General features: G+C 37.5%; 2 protein-coding genes and 2 non-coding genes across 8 annotated transcripts; 3 read left to right on the plus strand and 1 right to left on the minus strand.

Annotated features, from left to right (window-relative positions):
• The first annotated feature begins 654 nt into the window (after nt 1–654).
• dok1a (docking protein 1a) lies at nt 655–7,205 on the plus strand. Of its 2 annotated transcripts, none has more exons than XM_051902663.1 (5): nt 655–1,393; nt 2,457–2,753; nt 4,667–4,739; nt 4,930–5,102; nt 6,106–7,205. In XM_051902663.1, exons 1-5 carry the CDS (start codon nt 1,391–1,393, stop codon nt 7,048–7,050), a joined length of 1,491 nt encoding a protein of 496 aa, XP_051758623.1. In that variant the 5' UTR covers nt 655–1,390; the 3' UTR covers nt 7,051–7,205. The 2 variants fall into 2 exon arrangements, with proteins under 2 accessions (XP_051758623.1, XP_051758614.1); XM_051902654.1 differs by having other exon boundaries at nt 658–1,398.
• A 2,073-nt stretch (nt 7,206–9,278) lies between these two features.
• Nucleotides 9,279–16,516, plus strand: si:ch211-89o9.6 (zinc finger protein 33B). 4 transcript variants are annotated; one of them, XM_051902523.1, is made up of 8 exons: nt 9,284–9,759; nt 9,884–9,978; nt 10,285–10,384; nt 10,485–10,588; nt 13,190–13,295; nt 13,846–13,919; nt 14,078–14,162; nt 15,318–16,516. In XM_051902523.1, exons 1-8 carry the CDS (start codon nt 9,477–9,479, stop codon nt 16,217–16,219), a joined length of 1,749 nt encoding a protein of 582 aa, XP_051758483.1. In that variant the 5' UTR covers nt 9,284–9,476; the 3' UTR covers nt 16,220–16,516. The 4 variants fall into 4 exon arrangements, 3 of the variants coding, with proteins under 3 accessions (XP_051758507.1, XP_051758483.1, XP_051758492.1); XM_051902532.1 differs by having other exon boundaries at nt 9,288–9,759; nt 13,193–13,295; XR_007931209.1 differs by lacking the exons at nt 14,078–14,162; nt 15,318–16,516 and having other exon boundaries at nt 9,279–9,759; nt 10,485–11,442.
• A 177-nt stretch (nt 16,517–16,693) lies between these two features.
• trnak-cuu (transfer RNA lysine (anticodon CUU)) lies at nt 16,694–16,766 on the plus strand. Its single transcript has one exon. It is a non-coding gene; the product is annotated as a tRNA-Lys (tRNA).
• A 790-nt stretch (nt 16,767–17,556) lies between these two features.
• On the minus strand, nt 17,557–17,628 carry trnae-cuc (transfer RNA glutamic acid (anticodon CUC)). The gene has a single exon. It is a non-coding gene; the product is annotated as a tRNA-Glu (tRNA).
• Between the last annotated feature and the right edge of the window lie 54 nt (nt 17,629–17,682).

A 17,682-nucleotide genomic window follows, 5' to 3' on the forward strand; every position in this document is an offset into this window, starting at 1 on the left:
CTTCTGCCAAACCTAACATCCTTTACACTCATTGTACTCAATTCAGCTTTTGAATACATTTTTAAATATAGATATTTTATATTTTTGATATTTAAAGAAGGGTATATTGTGTTGTGATTGAATGTGTATTGTAAAGCAGTTTGTTTCAACTCATGATGTTTTATAACGTGCTCTATAAATGAAGGTTTAGTTGAGATTGTACCCTTAAAATTGCTTATGTGCACATTCTCTTTATATTCCACATTTATGGGCATATGATTCCAAATAATGGTTTAAATCTTAAGCATATTTTAAGTGTATCTTAATGTGTTTATTTATGCTTGATGTCCACCTGCTTATGGTGGAGTATAAAGTGAAGGTGCCCTGTGTTCAAGGGTTCAAAAAAAAAAGAGAAATTGTTCTAAATAGTACCAAATTGGGGTTCTTCGATTTGTAACACCCTTTTTGCTTAATAGAACCCTTGTTACAAGGTTCCATAAAGAACCATGCTTTGAAAGTGCTATAGGACCTTATTAATGGTGTTATAAATAACCTTTTTAATAAGTTTATTTTTATCACTTATTGAGTGTATTTGTATCTTCATATTAGTATTATTAATATTACTTTTTATATATCATTTATTAATTTTGTTTTTTGTATCTGCCTGGTCTTATATGATTATAGACATTTTAAGAAAGAGATCATTTACCTGTTGAGAGTGTGCTGAGAGTATGTAATTGAATGGCTGACCTCCAGAAAATCAGTAATGAGGTGACTTTGACAGTTAAAGATTTGAAAAACAAAAAGGCGGGAATAAAGAACCCTAAACTCTAACACAAAGAACCATAAAGGGTTCTTCAGGACGATACGGTTCTAAATAGAACTGTTACTATATGTAAAGAACCTTTAAAGAGCCATCTTTTTTTCTTTTTTTTTAGTGTAGAAAAAACAACAAATAAAAAAAAAAAGCAATATTCACTCAATTTATGTCTGAATTATACATTTGAATAATAAATGTATAAAGCTTATAAAGCTTTTTAACATGCCATGGTTATCCAGCTTTTTGATGTTTATTCATACATTGATTAGACCCATAGGAGATGTAAATGTTGAGGAAATAAGAAAACCATTCAAATGTATAATTCAGATATATCAAGAGAATATTGCTGTAAATCAAACAGTGGTTGTCTTTTTTTTTTTTTTTTTTTCTTTAAGAGGAGGAGTCTTAAGTTTGCTCTTACTCTACCTCATGTTATAGGTTTGGTAATATGTCTTAACAGTTTAAAGAGTCAACACATTGTGCTGTGAAAGGATAAACCTTTTAAAGCAATTTTTGAGCTGTCGGAGATTAAGGAAACAGACATGGACACTCGCGGGAAACAAGGTGAAGTTTACCTACAACATCAGAAACATGGTGAGGTAAGACATCATTGGAACTTTGTCATTTATTTTGTGCTATTGAAAACAGGCAGAAGTTTGTTTTTGTTTGTCAACCTCTAGTCTAAAACTACAAAATGTTCTATGGCTGATCTAAATAAAATAGTCTTAAAACTGAAATGAAACTGTTTACCATGATCTTACTCCTAAAGGGATAGTTCACCCAGAAATTAAAATTCTGTAATTTACTCACCCTCAAGTTGTTCCAAACCTGTATTCATCTTTTTTTTTTTTTTTTTTTCTGTTGAACACAAAGGAAGATATTTTGAAAAGTTTGTAACCAGGCTGCTTTGGGGCACCATTGATTCCATAGTAGGAAAAATAAATACTATGGAAGTCAATGGTGCTCCAGATCTATTCAGTTTGCCACATTCTTTAAAATATCTTCTTTTGTGTTCAAAAGAACAAAGAAACTCATACAGGTTTGGAACAACTTGAGGGTGAGTAAATGACAGAATTTTCATTTTTGGGTGAGCTATCCCTTTAATATTGATATTCTGGTATGTAAAAACCTAGACAGAAAAAGTGGGGCTGTCATATATAAAAATAAATAAGCCTGATGGTATTTTGTTTTGCCATAAACTCTCCGGTGTAAAGTTATGTTCTGGTATGAGATGGATGGAACGGGACTGCCTCTACAAGTTGAAACTTGGTGCGCACATCTTGGTCTTGCTTTTCATATTACGGCACATTCCATTGACAAAAAACACGCCCTCATGAAAGTGCACTTCACGTTGTACTGCGTTCAGGCCCTGCCTTACAAACACACACACATTACATGTGAGGTAAATGAGGGATCGGCTGAGTGAGTAATCTACATCCGTACCTCCAGGTGCTCTTTGAGTACTTTTTACTTTAACAGTGAGCAATGTTTCCAGAGGTGTGTTCATTACCTGAAGTACAAGTTCCACCTGATGAACATCCATCAGATCTGACTGGATCTTGTCAAATCTGATCAATTTAACTGTCATTTGGTGTACTGCATAAAAATGCATTAGGGAAATAATAAACATAATAAATAATATCTGATTTATTTACAGAAGTGGAAGCGATATTGGTTGGCCCTTCATCCGGCTAGTCGGCATGGCATTGCACGATTGGAATTATCAGAAGCTGTTCACGAACGGTCAACTGTGGTCAGACGACATCCGGAGAGGAAAGTTGTACGTCTGGCTGACTGTTTGAGCGTCGTCAAGCTGCCGCCTCATGCAGAGGCTTGTCCAGGGGAAAACATGTCTGCCTTCTGTGTGGAGACAGAGGAGAAGAGGCTAGTGTTTGCAGCAGACAGGGAAAGCTGTGGAGAATGGGTGGACATAATATGTAACATTGCCTTTCAGGTGAGGGTTTGGATTTTTCAAGGAAATTATACACTACCATTTAAAAGTATGGAGTCAGATTTTGTTTTAAAGGGGACCTATTTTGCAAAATTCACTTTTACATGGTGTTTGAAGACAGATGTGTGTCCACATTGTGTGTAAACAACCAGCCTATAATGGTAAAAATCCACCCACTCCTTTTTTTTTATATATAATCCCATAAATCATAAACAGTCTCTCCAAATGTGCAGTTCCAGATTTCCGCCTACTCTTATGTAAAAGTAGGGAAGCCCCGCCCATGACTGGTGACGATCTGCCCTGTTAGCATAGATACTGCCCTGAGTGAGCCAGTAGTCTGCCATTTCTGTTTACTCGCTGTAGCAGCTACACATATACAGTGTATGCGCCAAAATAAAAAAAAAACAACAACACTACAAATGTTCTGTTATTGGAAGTATCAACTACCATAAGAGTCTCCGTGGACTCCCGGCATCTGAGCCACTGAGAACACCGTGGTTGAATTTCATTTATGAAGGAAATGTGCCGAAGAAAGTTTTATATATTTGCGCAAATCATTTTATGCCAGACTGCTTCACAAACAAGGGTCAGTTCAACACTGGATTTACACAAAAGATTAACATGAAGGTACATGCTAGTCGATGAGTTGAATGAATCAACTCCACAGCAACTACATAAATTTATCCACTAACCATTCAGAAATGTCCAGCTGCATTCTAAAAATTGTAACTTCTTCCTGAGTCTCTTCATCAGTGTCAGACTCCGGTTTGAACAATGTAAGGCTGAACACCGTTACTGACAATTTCTGATATTTTGGCTGCGTGAGATTCTCCAGTTTTGTTGTTGTTGAAGCACGAGCTGTTAAAGTGCCGCCCTCTTCTGGAAAATGGCCCAAGTATGGCTCGCTGAAGCCTGCGGTGGACATCCAACCCCGCCCACATCCAAGTGTGACGTCAAAAGTCACGTGCCCAGTACACTTCACCAGAAATCTCGCCCTGCAGGTAATTTCATTGGTTACAGTGACGGGTAGGTTTAGGGATCAGTGTTTGGTGTAGTAGGCAATCAGTACTGTGATTGACATGACCAATAAAATCTTAAGAATCGGCTGCAGGGCGATGGGCCTGGCTTCTGACATCACTAGGATGTGGGCCGGGTTGGATGTCCACCGCGGGCTGCAGCGAGACACTTCTCAAGTGGCTGGGAGCAGCAGCTCATTTGCATTTAAAGGGACACACACAAAAACAGCGTGTTTTTGCTCACACCCAAATAGGGGCAAATTTGACAAGCTATAATAAATTATATGTGTGGTATTTTGAGATGAAACTTCACAGACACATTCTGGGGACACCAGAGACTTATATTGTATCTTGTGAAAAGGAGCATAATAGGTCCCCTTTAAATAAATACTTTGATTCAGCAAGGATGCATTAAACTGAAAGTAACAGTAAAGACATTCATAATGTTACAAAAGATTTCTATTTCAAATAAATGCTGTTCTTTTGAATTTTTTATAGTAAAAAAATTATACAGACAATAAAGACTGGAGTAATGGCTGCTGCTAAATATTCATATTTTCATTCCATGTACCATTTACATTTTAAAATATATTAAAACGGTTTAATATATTACAATTTTACAATACAATTTTTCATTGTATTGTAATATTTCACTGTTTTTACTGTGTTTTTGATTAAATAAATGCAGGTTTGGTAAGCATGAGGCTTCTTTCAAAAACATCAATCTTACTGACCACAAACCATTGAACAGTAGTGTATGTATGGAAAAAAACTAATAGTTGTATAAAGTTATATGGTTGAATTCAAGATCTTAATATAATGAAAAATGCAGACCACTGCCACCACATAACTGGTTATTTGAAGGGTACTCTACTCCCTGTCTGCTTGTGTTTATCACAGAAACACACTAAAAGTGCTCCACAGCCGGTACCACTTATGGAGGACAATCAGATCTACATGTCCAGAGAACAACGTGAGTACACACAGAGGCCAAACGTATCAGAACAACATCTGTCGTGTTCCTGAAAGGCCAATCTCACCACTTGCTATAAGAGGAACCATCTTCATGGAGATCTGGTTTAAAACATAAATTATATCAACTCTGACCTCTGAATCACAGTTTAAGATTAATTTTGATCATCTAATTATCTCTTTCATTTTAGTGTCCGAGTTCAGAGTAGTTGTGCTACAGAGTGAGTCTTCAGTTCGTTGTGGCCTCAAAGGACAGTACTGGCTGCAAGCTAGTGAGGACATGCTAGTACTGCAAGATCCGGAGACCAGGAAGACTGTCATGGAGTGGCCATACAAGCTGCTGCGCCGCTATGGGCGAGATAAGGTCAGCCGTAACCATGGTCTTGATAAAGTGAAGGACCATCATGATGTGTAAAAAAAAAAAAATCCTGTTAAATTCATGGCAAAATGCTGGCAGCTGTGGTGCAACCTAAAATTTTTCATGTACTACAAGGATGGACTTTTGTTTCTGTATATGGTGCAATTTATAACCGTACATATATGTTATTAATACAGAGCCCCTAAAAGGACACAATAATGGGGAAAAAATGAAACATTTCGGTGCATTTATGTTCGTTCACAAAACTCCAGATGGAAATAATATAAAGTGGGAGGAAAACATCCTTTTCCCTCTTATCTCATTTTTTTTTTTCCATCACATTTTTTTTTTTTTAACCCAAGAGGGGTTCCATGTGAAGCATCTTTTCACTGTTTTTCAGTGTAAATTATAAGGTGGCTCATGTTTTTACTTGCAAAAAAACCCCATAATTTTAACAATACTGTAAATTGTACACATATTCTTGTTGAATATTATAAACTAAAAAATAAATCATATTAACACTTTTATCTGTTATAATTAAATGTTAAATATTCCAAAAACCATACATTTTAGAGAATAATATATAGTGTGTTAAACTCACTGTATATGGTAAGGGAACTTACATTAAAGGATTATTTCACTTTAAAATGAAAATTACCCCATGATTTACTCACCCTCAAGCCATCCTAGGTGTTTATTACTTTCTTCTTTCAGATGAATACAATCGGATTTATATTAATAAATATCCTGATGCGCCCAAGCTTTATAATGGCAGTGAACGGAAACCACCTGTTTGAAGCTCGAAAAAAGTGCATCCATCCATCATAAATGTACTCCACGCGGCTCCAGGGGGTTAATAAATGCCTTCTGAAGCGAAGAAAAAAATTTAATTTTAAAGTGAACTAATCCTTAACATACATTTTTTTTATATATATTTTTTTCCATTGAAATTACATTTTTGTTCAAAGAGTGCCTATAAATATTTGACATTCTGTCTATTCCTCTCCAGATGCTGTTTTCTATAGAAGCAGGTAGGCGCTGTGAATCCGGCCCTGGAAACTTTAACTTTGAGACCAGGCAGAGTGAAGAGATCCTCCGCCTTATTGAGTCAGCTATTCGTCAACAGAAGAGCCTCGCCGTTACTGGAGAAAAGCACTCGCCACATTCTCCACGTTCTCGCTCTCCTCGCTCACCCCTGCCCAAACGCCCTGGAAGTTTTACTTTGCTTGATACAGAGGGCAATAACAGCCCTCAGCCTTCAGACGCAAAACTGTCCTTGTACCCTACTCCAACAGATGCCCTTAGCCCTATCTTAAATCCTGTACATATAAAACCTGCAAGTCCTATTGGCTCAACTGAAGCTGTATATGCAAACACCGCAGGTTCCATAAAAAGCACACACTCAGATCCAAGTGGCAGTATAAGCTTGATTGAGCCTGTGTATTCAAACCCTGCAATTTTAATAGGCAGACATGAATCAGTGTATGCAGATCCAGCAGATCTCATCAAATCCCATCAGAGTGTAAAGAAAGATCCTCTCCCATCTCATCATGGTGATTATTCAGAACCAGTGTATTCTGATCCTGCTGATGTCATCCGCCCAAATCCTAACAATTGTGTCCATGCCAACCCTAGTGACATGATGGACTGTCAGCCTGCGAAGACAATTATGAACAACGACAAGCAGCAAGAACCAGTGTACTCTGAGGTGTATAACCATGTCACACTAAACTCAAGTATAAAACGTGACCAGATGATTGAGGAGCCCATTTATAGTGTACCTGAGGTTACACAGGCAACCCAAAGCAATAACTCTCAGCAAAACAAAATGCTTGATGAGAACCAACCCATCTACAGCAAAGTTAACAAACCACCCAAAACTCCTCAGCCTCTCGAAGAAAAGAAGCTAAGCCAAACACGAGAGGTTGTCTCTGAGGACCTTGGAATGATTTAATTAAATCTGTAATAGAATTTGTCTTCACAAACAAGTAGCTTTTCATTTTTAATATTTAAAATTTTATTCTCCCCCACCCCACTGATTTCATAATTTATTAATCCATTCTACTGGACATGGTGAAATAATGACTGAAAATAAATTTTCTAATGTAACCCTGATGCACATCATCATTTTGAATTTATGTAAGCAATAAGGTACGAGAGGCTGTGCTGTATCGTGAATAAGTCACGGCTGAAGGGCGTTGTTAGGCACAACGAGAAGCGGAGTATTAAAGCCAAAAAAATTTATCAATGCAACTTTCATGAAGTAAAATCAATAAAAGCCTTCCTTCCGCTGGAAAAAAAATAGCCCCTGACTGTGAACAGCAACAGAAGTTACATTATTACGCCATTAGATGGCAGCAAAGACTGTCTTTTTTGAGTGTGTCAGTCAGTAGCGAAGACATTTACATTGAAAAGACTGAATTGTTGTGAACACGGAACAAGACGCAACTGACAAATGCTTTGACTAGCGCTGTCAGTCACGGGAAAACCCCTTAACTGTTAAAAGGACAAGATAATACATCGGACATTTAAACAGATTTTTTTTTATGAATATAGGACTGACCTGAAGGAAAATGCTAAATCTGAATGCAGGTAATAAGCTCGTTCAATCGATCTCTTTCTCGCAATATTCTTCTACATAATACAGTAAGCTTCAATGAACAATGTAAATTGAAAACAAACAGTTTACGTTGCTGAGTGGTTGCTAAGGGTGTAGTGATACACAGAACCGTTAGGTGAAGCGGTCATAGCCGTGTTTTATCATGAATAAAACACAGCTATTGACCAATCAGAATCAAGGACAGGAACTAACCGTTTTATAAATATGTATATATAGTTTTTACAAGCCCAAATATGTTACATGTTTTATTTATGTATTTGCATTGATGTACCACAGCAGAATTAAATAATTATGTTATGATAAATCCAGCGTATTTTACTGAAAATATGTAATATGAGCAAACACATGGCTAAAATCTCAACAGACCAGACTAGTTCAGACCAGTGAAAAAAAAAAAAAAGTAATTCAGGGATCCAGTCAGAAAACAGGATTTAGAACAATATGAGGGTTAATAAAAGAGAGTACTGAGACACTTTTTCTTTTGGAGTGAACTGTCCCTTTAACCCTTGTATTATGTTGGGGTTCAATTTGACCCATTTCGATTTTTGAGTTGTCGGAAATACCGGTTAACCTATGATTTTTTTTCCTTGACATTTTGTTACTTTTTCTCATTGAGAATCAAACATGCAAAGTGAGAATACACTGATGTGTTGTGAACTATATACACACAATTACGCTTTTGATGTTTGCGGGTCAATTTGACCTGCATGTTTTTTATGTTCCATGGCAACTGTACAGACCCAAAATGAAAACAATATCAAACTGTTCATTTGTGGTGATGTGAGCATACTTGGGAGATTATTGTAGAAGTAAAAATGTATAGAAGTAAAAGAAAATAGTTATTGAAGTTTAAGTTTATGAAAATTTAAACAAATTTTTTATATTTTATATAAAATACATGTTTTATAAAACATGTCAGACTTTAAAACTGCAAAAAAAAAAACAAGTGTTCCAAATTTTAGGTTGATATCTCAAAAAATGAGCTTTCAGTAAAATTTTGTTTGGACGCAGTACCAAACTTTTCCACTAGATGACATCCAGGCTCCATTGGTGACCATATAAGGATCCACCCATTCCCATTTGGTTTGAGTGATTTGAACCATATATTTCCATAGTTTTCATAATATATATTAAGTAGACATCATATTCAGAAGTAGCAGTATGGTAATATTTGATTTGAATGCAAACTCTAACAAACACATAAAGGACATGCAGAAAGAAACCGCATGTGTTCGTTTTGAAAAATAGTGGTTAAACATTTTTATAAATCATAAGTTGTTGTTTTTTTTCTTGTAATGCGTGTATTGATATTAAACGCTTACTGTTTGTAACTTACCTGATTCTTTGTTGTTTTTGGGGAATTGTATCGTGGGTCAATTTGATCCGCTCCATAAACGTCGTACCCAGAAATCGAACATAATACAAGGGTTAAAAGCCACAACAAGCTGTTTAGCACAAAAGAACCAAACCATAACTGACAGATTAGCCGAAAAATTATTCAGTGAATTTTATTCATTCAGCAAATGTATTAAGCAGTGTCGACACAAGATTGTAGTGCGCTGTAAAACAGTCTTTATGGCTTTTACGTCATTACTACTGACCGGAAGTGCTGAACGATGTCAAACCCGAGCAACTGATTGTTATTCCCACGATGTTTTGAAGATATTTCTTTAAATTTCGTAATTTTGTATTATTTTTATCAAGCTCCCAAAACACTGAACGTTTATTGAAACGTGCTATAGGACGCTTAATCGATAACCATGTCGAATCGCATCGCTTTCCAGACGCAGTTAGCTTCCATTATGGAGGTGCTGGCCAATGCAGCGGTGGCTGAGATATGTAAACTCGTGGACGACGACTACGCGATTATAAACTTACAGATGACTCAATGTCAACGTGAAAACAAAGCGCTGAAGAGAAAACTTCACATACTGGAGCTTAAGATGGCACGAGGGTTTGCAGAGAGGAGGATTAGTTCACTGAATCGCACTAACCGGGTTCAAGTGAACGCTTTGTCAGACAAATACAGGAACCAATCAAACGGTGTGTGTGGTCATAAAAACCTTACATGCTATTCTACTGTCAAGTGTATCTGTCACACCAAATAAACTATCAAGCCTCATGTGGTTAAAGTGTTGTCTTGTTTCTCCGGTTTTCATACATTCAGAAGTCCTGTATGGAGCACAGTTTAACACGGGACTGTGGAGAGGCGGAGGGACAGACTCAACTGCTCAGCAGGCTGGAAATGAAAGTAACAGTATGGTAGGTAAGCTGTCTCTTTGATAACGGCAATAAATAGTTTAGCACGTTTTATTGTGCCATATTTAATAATGAGCACAAAGTTAACAGCAAATAGATAGACTATCATAGGCAAATAAACAATAGATAGATAAACTATTTTATAGACAAATAGACTGTCAGACAAATAAACTATAGAGAATAGATAGACTGTCATAGACCAATAAACAATAGATAGATCTGCAATTAATTTTTGTCCACTACGTATGTTATGTATGTATATGTGTATAATGCATGTATAGATTTATGAAACATTTCCTTTCATAAAAGACAGGAGATGCAGTAATATCAGAAGTAAACACCGTGCTGATAAAGGATGAGATGTTTGAGGAGGACCAAACACAGCAGAGACTGTTCATCAGAGATGGTGGTGAGTGGATGAAAAAACATAAGCTGCCTATTATAAACGTAACAGATACCCAACAATACCCATCTTAAAACTTGGCTTAATACTGTTTCTCTTCTTTAAGGAGAAACAAATACTCCTCCACAGACTGGAGAGGCTGCTTTTGGAGATGTTCAGATGATGAAAGATGATGATCAAGTCTCTAGGATGCAGCAACCGACTTTGGAGGTCAGTGGATCTGACACTGCGCTTAAATCTGAGCCAGAGTTTGAGAGTGTTAAGGGGATATCACAAGAGCCCATAGAATTACTTGCCGAAGCAAAGTTTGATTTGAATGGAAAATCCAGTCCTATGAGGGATTATTTAATGCAAGGGAGTGACAATGCAGATTTGCGGCAGCGATCTTGCGTGTACGTGAACAATGCAAGATTGACCGAGAGCCAATCCACGGCCTCTGTACGGCGTTCAGAGATCATAGAGGTCGACTCTGCGGAGGAGGGGGAAGAGATTTCTGTGTGGGCTAGCAAAGTAACACAAGGGAAAAGCCAGGCTCCACGTGTTTATCCACAATACGGGAGGGAGGAACATCAGAATAGCATGGTCCTCTTGCCTTCCTCCAATCCGCCTCTGGTGTCAAGTGGCTTTGCAGCAGTGGCATCGACATCTTCAAAAATACAGGGCACGGACAGCTACCACAATGTCAGTTTTAACCAACAAAGAGTTGGTCGGACTAGAAATGACAGAGTTCCCCGTGAAAAACTTTTTGCGTGCACATACTGTGGCAAAGTTTTCAACCGCCCCAAAAAGGTGGTGATCCACCAGCGGATTCACACGGGTGAGAAGCCATTCAAATGTAACACCTGTGGGAAGTTCTTCTCCGAGGCGGGAAACCTGAGAAAGCACCAGAAAGTCCACACAGGAGAACGACCGTATAGTTGTACCCAGTGTGGGCAGACATTTGCCTGGATACGGAACCTCAAAAACCACCAGCAGAAGAACCATCCTGATATGTTAACTGCAGAAGAGCTGCTTTCTCTAGGAGTCAATAAATAATCAACAGGGGCCAGTTGCACCAGCTGTGCGTAAGTTACACCTTAGCTTAGTTAAGTTTCAGCTTACGCACTACTAAATATTTTTACGTTGCACCATTAAACTTCCACCACAACTTCTGATCACGTATTTAAACGCTACTATTGGTTCATTGAGGGTAAAATATCATATTATTCAACTACGCATTACGGAGAGCTTACAACCTACTTAGCTACGTTCTGTCTTAAAGGATTAGTTCACTTTAAAATGAAAATTACCCCAAGATTTACTCACTCTCAAGCCATCCTAGGTGCATTTGACTTTCTTCTTTCTGATGAACACAATCAGAGTTATATTAATAAATATCCTGACGCATCCAAGCGAATCGATGCGTTTGTGTAAGAAAAATATCCATATTTAACAAGTTATAAAGTAAAATAACTAGCTTCTGCCAGACTGCCTTCCGTATTCAACTTACGAACTGCGTACCTGACGTCGCGAAGGACGTAGTGTAAGCATTTTGAACTGCGAGAGGTGTTACACTTTCTTCATTAAGTTCATTAATACGGAAGGCAATCTGGCGGAAGCTAGATATTTTACTTTATAACTTCTTTAATATGGATATTTTTTTTTACACAAATGCATCGCTTCACTTCAGAAGGTCTTTATTAACCCCCCCTGGAGCCGTGTGGAGTACGTTTATGATGGAAGGATGCACTTTTTTGAGCTTCATACTCATTGGTCCCGTTCACTACCATTATAACTCCGATTGTGTTCATCAGAAAGAAAAAGTTATATACACCTAGGATGGTTTGAGGGTGAGTAAAGCATGGGGTAATTTTCATTTTAAAGTGAACTAATCCTTTAAGAACAAATGGTGCAACCAAGTAAAGTACAATAAAGTAAAGAGTTAGTTACAAACTAGCTAGTAGTTACTAAGCCTCTAGTGTGGACTTTTACGTTCCAATTTAAGAAAGAACTTGCGAACGGCTGGTGCAACCCTACCCAGGTTACTGATAAGATTAATGATCATGAGTGTGTATTATACCACCATCATTTCTTTTCTGAATTAAGACTTTCATTTAAATTAAATACATGATTTGCATTGTTTTTGATAAATAGGGATGTGAGTCAAAGTGTTTTTATATAATTAACAATTTCAGAGTAAAGCTCTGTGCTGTGTTCTGTAGAAAAAGTAAAGCGACTTAGTCGAAATGGTTACAAGCAGTTTCTGGTATATTAAAAAGTGTTTGACATGTTTAAATAAACATTTCTACACTCATTTTGTGTTTGTTTTTTGAAGAACAGCAGAACACTTTGTTTTTGAGTCCAATGCCTGTCTCTCCTCTTATTGGTTTTATAAAAAGTAATGATTCAACACGAGGGTAGGCAGGTAGTTTCAGGACAGGGAAAACATTTAAATAATATTCAGAATAGAAGCACTGTGCAATAACATCATTTCTGGTTTCTCCATTTACCAAACTGACGTTGTGATAAATGAAAAGATGGAATGATTACTTCCACATACCAGGTTGAAGGACACAGCCATTATTAAATACTAATGAATCATACTCTGGTTGTTTAACAGTGACAAATACTTTCCCATTTTTGTTTTTTAAATAAAGAAAAGCTGTTTGTGCTTTAGATATTAGAAACATTATGTACACCCTCACAATTCCTTATATACAAGAAATTCCTAGATCATTTAGACAGGGAAAGCTTTATGTATACACAACCTTTATGTGTCTTGTGCCAGCCAGGGTCATGTTTGTAACACAAAACCTTGTTTCGTGTGTTCAGCAGCAAGGACAGGTGGAAGATGGAGAACCTGAAACAATAGTGATAAAGGAGGATCTAAATGACCAGTGGGAAAGAAACCAGACACAAGCCATAGTTGTGCAGGATGGTGAGTAGAGGGCCAAAAAGCAGTCATCTGCTTAAGTGAATGGTAGAAAAAAATGATTTATATGCCAAATTGTGAGAACATATTTTTTGGCCAGGTTGTTATACAAAGAAATTATGAACCTGTGCAAAAACAAGAGGGAATCAGTTAAACATTAATACTTGATTTTGTATGCTTTTCCTGATATATATGCATTTTTTTGCATAGTAAAATAAAACATGTATCTGTAGTTTGCCAAATAATTTTGTCTGATAAATACCTTAACCAAGCTTAATGTTTTGTTCTTCCTTCATATTTAAAATATTGGAGGAAAAAAAAAAAAAAATACAAAGTATTTTACTCATATTTTGATGGTTTAATCGAACTTGTAGGGTCACTAAAAACACATTTTTGGCCACTACCTTGTAAACTAGACATTTCTCAAATTATCTTATTTTATGCATAAGATTTTTTCTTTTTTGGATGAACTATGCCTTTAACATTTGCTTACTTTGATCTGGAATCTTGTAAATAAAAAAAGTAACATTCATTCTCTTTTCCTCTGGGTCATCAGAGTCAAATACAGACTGTAGTGGGAGACTTTCTACCTCACCAGCCAAAAGCACAGTTGCTCTTGGAACAGAAAAGGTTTGTTTATTTACTGTTCTTCTAAAATGAAAAAGAAAAAAAAAAACTAGGACAGCTAAAGAATGCCAATAGGAAAGTATCACGTCACTGCTGCAGTGAAATAGTTAGACACTTTAGGATGAAAGTGAAAAATAAATGTAGTTTTATATTGTTTCCAGCCTATAGAGGTGGAAGTTTTGAATGATGATAGGAGCCAGAAAACTGACATTTCTCCATCTACTGGACTGCAGATACACATACAGGGTGAGTAAATAATAATACTAATACATTTTAATAATAATAATAATGTTTTATTTATTTACACTGCCCGGCCAAAAAATAGGCCAACTGTTTGGATTTAAATAGGCAAATGCTTAAAGGGTTAGTTCACCCAAAAATGAAAATTATTTCATTTATTACTCACCCTCATGCCATTCTGATTCGAAACAAAAGATTCGTAAAGCTTCGAAGCAGTGTTTTGAAATCGCCCATCACTAGATATTGTTGAAAAGTCGTTATTTTGTTTTTTTGGCACACAAAAAGTATTCTCATTGCTTTATAATAAGGTTGAACCACTGTACTCACATGAACTGTTTTAAATATGTCTTTAGTAGCTTTCTGGGCACTGAAAGTGTAAATTAACTTGCTGACAATAGAGGCCTCACTGTGCCATCGGATTTAATCAAAAATATCTTAATTTGTGTACCAAAGATTAACAAAGTTCTTACGGGTGTGGAACGACATGAGGGTGAGTAATTAATGACAGAATTTTCATTTTTGGGTGAACTAACCCTTTATGTTTCTAGCATGTTATATGTTTGGCAACAGTTCTTCTAACCCTAATTGATGGAGTGTGTGTGTAGCTTTTCATTTCTTAAACAACCATGTAGGAAGACACATCATATTCCAGGATGACAATGTCAAGATTCATCAAGCTCAAATTGTTGAGCCTAAAATTGATGCACCTCTTGATAGAAATAACATCACAACATTGATTTCCATCAAGAGGTGCATCATTTTTTTGTTCAAGATCTTGTGTTGACAATGCAAGAGGTGAGCACTCTGTAAAGTCTCCTCCAGCACATCCCAAAGACTTTCAATGAATTTAGGTCTGGACTCAGAGGTGCAAATTCATGTGTGAAAATGATTCTTCATGCTCCCTCACAACCATTCTTTCACAGTTTGAGCCTGATTAATCTTGACATTGTCATCCTGGAATATGACCATGTGTCTTCCTATATAACATGCTAGAAACATCATAATCACTGCAATAATGATCCAATCATAGACTTTAAATCCAAACAGCATATATATATATATACACTAAGTAGATTGAAAAAAAAAATGAATTTAGTTTAGAGCAAAGAATATTTACAGATTAAAAATGCTCTGACAATATCTGAACATATTTACATTCAGGTACTGTGGAGTCCAGCCCAAGTAGTTCTCAACAGCACAGGTACCACAAGTTTGTTGTTCAACCTAGCAAGGGTCTAACAACAGGAGAAACGGCAGCTCTCACAGGTTCAGGGCACATACACAAGGGAATGGTGAAAAGCAGAACTTCACCCAAGAACCATGACAAGACAGCCACTGAAACATCAGGAAAAGGCTGCTTGTTGTATGAGAGACCTGCAGAGCATAAGACCAGCTTTGCACACTGGCCCACACATCCATCCTGCTCATATACAGAGTCGGACCAGGATCAAGACTGTATGCTGGTTCAGTCAGACACCGTATCATCTGTTAGAAGCTCCAAAGGTGGACGGGATGGAGTGCCATCTACCCAAAAACATGCTGTTAGAAATGCAGGTGCAACAGAGGGACCTATGAGAGAAGAGGAAAGGTGGAATCAAGCTGCCATTTTGAGACAAAGCCAAACTGAAACATCAGGCCACATCAGTAGGCCCGAAACTATTCAAACAGAAACTGCAAGTAGAACAAACCCCTCGTATTTCACTGTGATTCCCCAAATGGTGTCCAACTTAAATCAACCTGGGGCTTCTTTTGCTGGGCTGCAACTACCAAAGCACATGGACAAAGCTAGGCGGAAAAGTTACGTTTGTAAGTACTGTGGAAAGGCATTCACTGGACTGTCCAATGTCGTGGCACACCAGCGAGTGCATACAGGGGAGAGGCCCTTTAAGTGTGATACCTGTGGGAAGCTGTTCACAGAGGCAGGCAACCTGAAGAAACACCAAAGAGTTCACACAGGAGAGAAACCCTTCATCTGTTCCCGCTGTGGGAAACGATTCGCCTGGATCTGCAACCTCAAGACACATCAGCAGTCGGCCTCTTGTGGAGGAGTAGGATATAATTAAACAAATCTGATGACAATGCAGGGCCTCTAACGTATGCCTTCTTATGAATCGTGTGGTCTTCTGAATGTCAAGGGAATCATTATAATATTCCTGGAATAAAGAAGATCTAAATTTAAAGGGGGATAAGAAATATAAACCGAAATATTAATAGTAAGATCAAGATGTGTAGATGTTACCAGTGACTAATACTGACGTAAAGCGACTTCGGTGTTCTAATGTTGAATTTCCGTGAATTGTAATACTAACAGTGAACAGCAGGTGGTGCACGAGCACTAATAAAAAAGAGCGTCCATCTAGGTTTTCTTTTTGTCATTATCCTCACTGTATTAGCCGGTACCGCACTGTATCAGTCTGCTACCTAGTATTTTTAAGTATTGTTATCGATTATAATTAAAAGACCATGCGATAGTGTAGTTTTGTGTTTGCAATTTATATTTTGTTTAGAATATTTTGACCAAGAATGACGATACAGCAGCCCGGCTAGCTCAGTCGGTAGAGCATGAGACTCTTAATCTCAGGGTCGTGGGTTCGAGCCCCACGTTGGGCGCAAATATTTATTGCTAATTTACGTTTCTTGTTTCAGAGAATTGATTCCAGCACAATCTAAACTTCAAAATCGGATCTTAACGAAAAAGTACGGTTCGTATTTTCCAACATCAGCTGGATATCCAAATCAGCCCGAACCATCTTTACTGAGCGAATGGCGTTCTCGGGCTTCATCTTTGTCAGAGTTCCTCGGCAAATCACGCGTCGGCTCTCCATTTTTGCTGTGCGAATGGCGTTTTCTGGCTTCGCGCGTCGGATATTCATCTTGCAGTCACCCAGGTGTACCCCGCCGCTGATACATATTTATTTTTTTATTGTATTTTATAATCCATTAAGATGTTATTTCTGGAAGAGGTTGTCTCTGGAAAATAAGTAAGTTCACTGTGGAAAAACGTTTAGCAGAGGATGGTTTCGATCCATCGACCTCTGGGTTATGGGCCCAGCACGCTTCCGCTGCGCCACTCTGCTGTTGCGTAAAACTTCTCTGGTTAGTGATATTGAGCAATTTTAGTCAGTCTGTTTTTTTCATTCTATTCAGCATTACGGATTTTTTGGTTAAGTTTGGTGACTTTTTGGATATTTTTTTCAGTCAATTTGTGAGATAGAAAGCATTTAAAAGCTTTTTTTTTTACATAACAGCCAAGACTTTAACATATCATACATCGGGAGCTACTCTGATATATGTGCATCTGTTCAGAACGTGTTCAGAAGCGCAAATCATTTACCACAATATACTGTTTGCAGTTGAGCTTATTACGTCGAATACATTTGTATGGACGACAAAAGCTTTGTTCCCTGACCGGGAATCGAACCCGGGCCGCGGCGGTGAGAGCGCCGAATCCTAACCACTAGACCACCAGGGAGTAGTGCTATGTGGATGTGATCAAATATTATTGTACATACAGGTGACAAGTGTT

Source organism: Ctenopharyngodon idella, chromosome 1 (genome assembly GCF_019924925.1).
Source record: "Ctenopharyngodon idella isolate HZGC_01 chromosome 1, HZGC01, whole genome shotgun sequence".
Lineage (NCBI taxonomy): Eukaryota > Metazoa > Chordata > Actinopteri > Cypriniformes > Xenocyprididae > Ctenopharyngodon > Ctenopharyngodon idella.

Excerpts from the sequence above, each read along its gene's own strand:
- dok1a (XM_051902654.1), top strand. The coding sequence starts at position 1,342 with ATGGACACTCGCGGGAAACAAGGTGAAGTTTACCTACAACATCAGAAA. Across the intron at positions 1,399-2,456 it reads AACATCAGAAACATGGTGAG|AAGTGGAAGCGATATTGGTT; the intron begins GTAAGACATCAT and ends ATTTATTTACAG. Across the intron at positions 4,740-4,929 it reads CTACATGTCCAGAGAACAAC|TGTCCGAGTTCAGAGTAGTT; the intron begins GTGAGTACACAC and ends CTTTCATTTTAG.
- si:ch211-89o9.6 (XM_051902523.1), top strand. The coding sequence starts at position 9,477 with ATGTCGAATCGCATCGCTTTCCAGACGCAGTTAGCTTCCATTATGGAG. Across the intron at positions 9,760-9,883 it reads ATACAGGAACCAATCAAACG|AAGTCCTGTATGGAGCACAG; the intron begins GTGTGTGTGGTC and ends TCATACATTCAG. Across the intron at positions 10,589-13,189 it reads TGCAGCAACCGACTTTGGAG|CAGCAAGGACAGGTGGAAGA; the intron begins GTCAGTGGATCT and ends TCGTGTGTTCAG.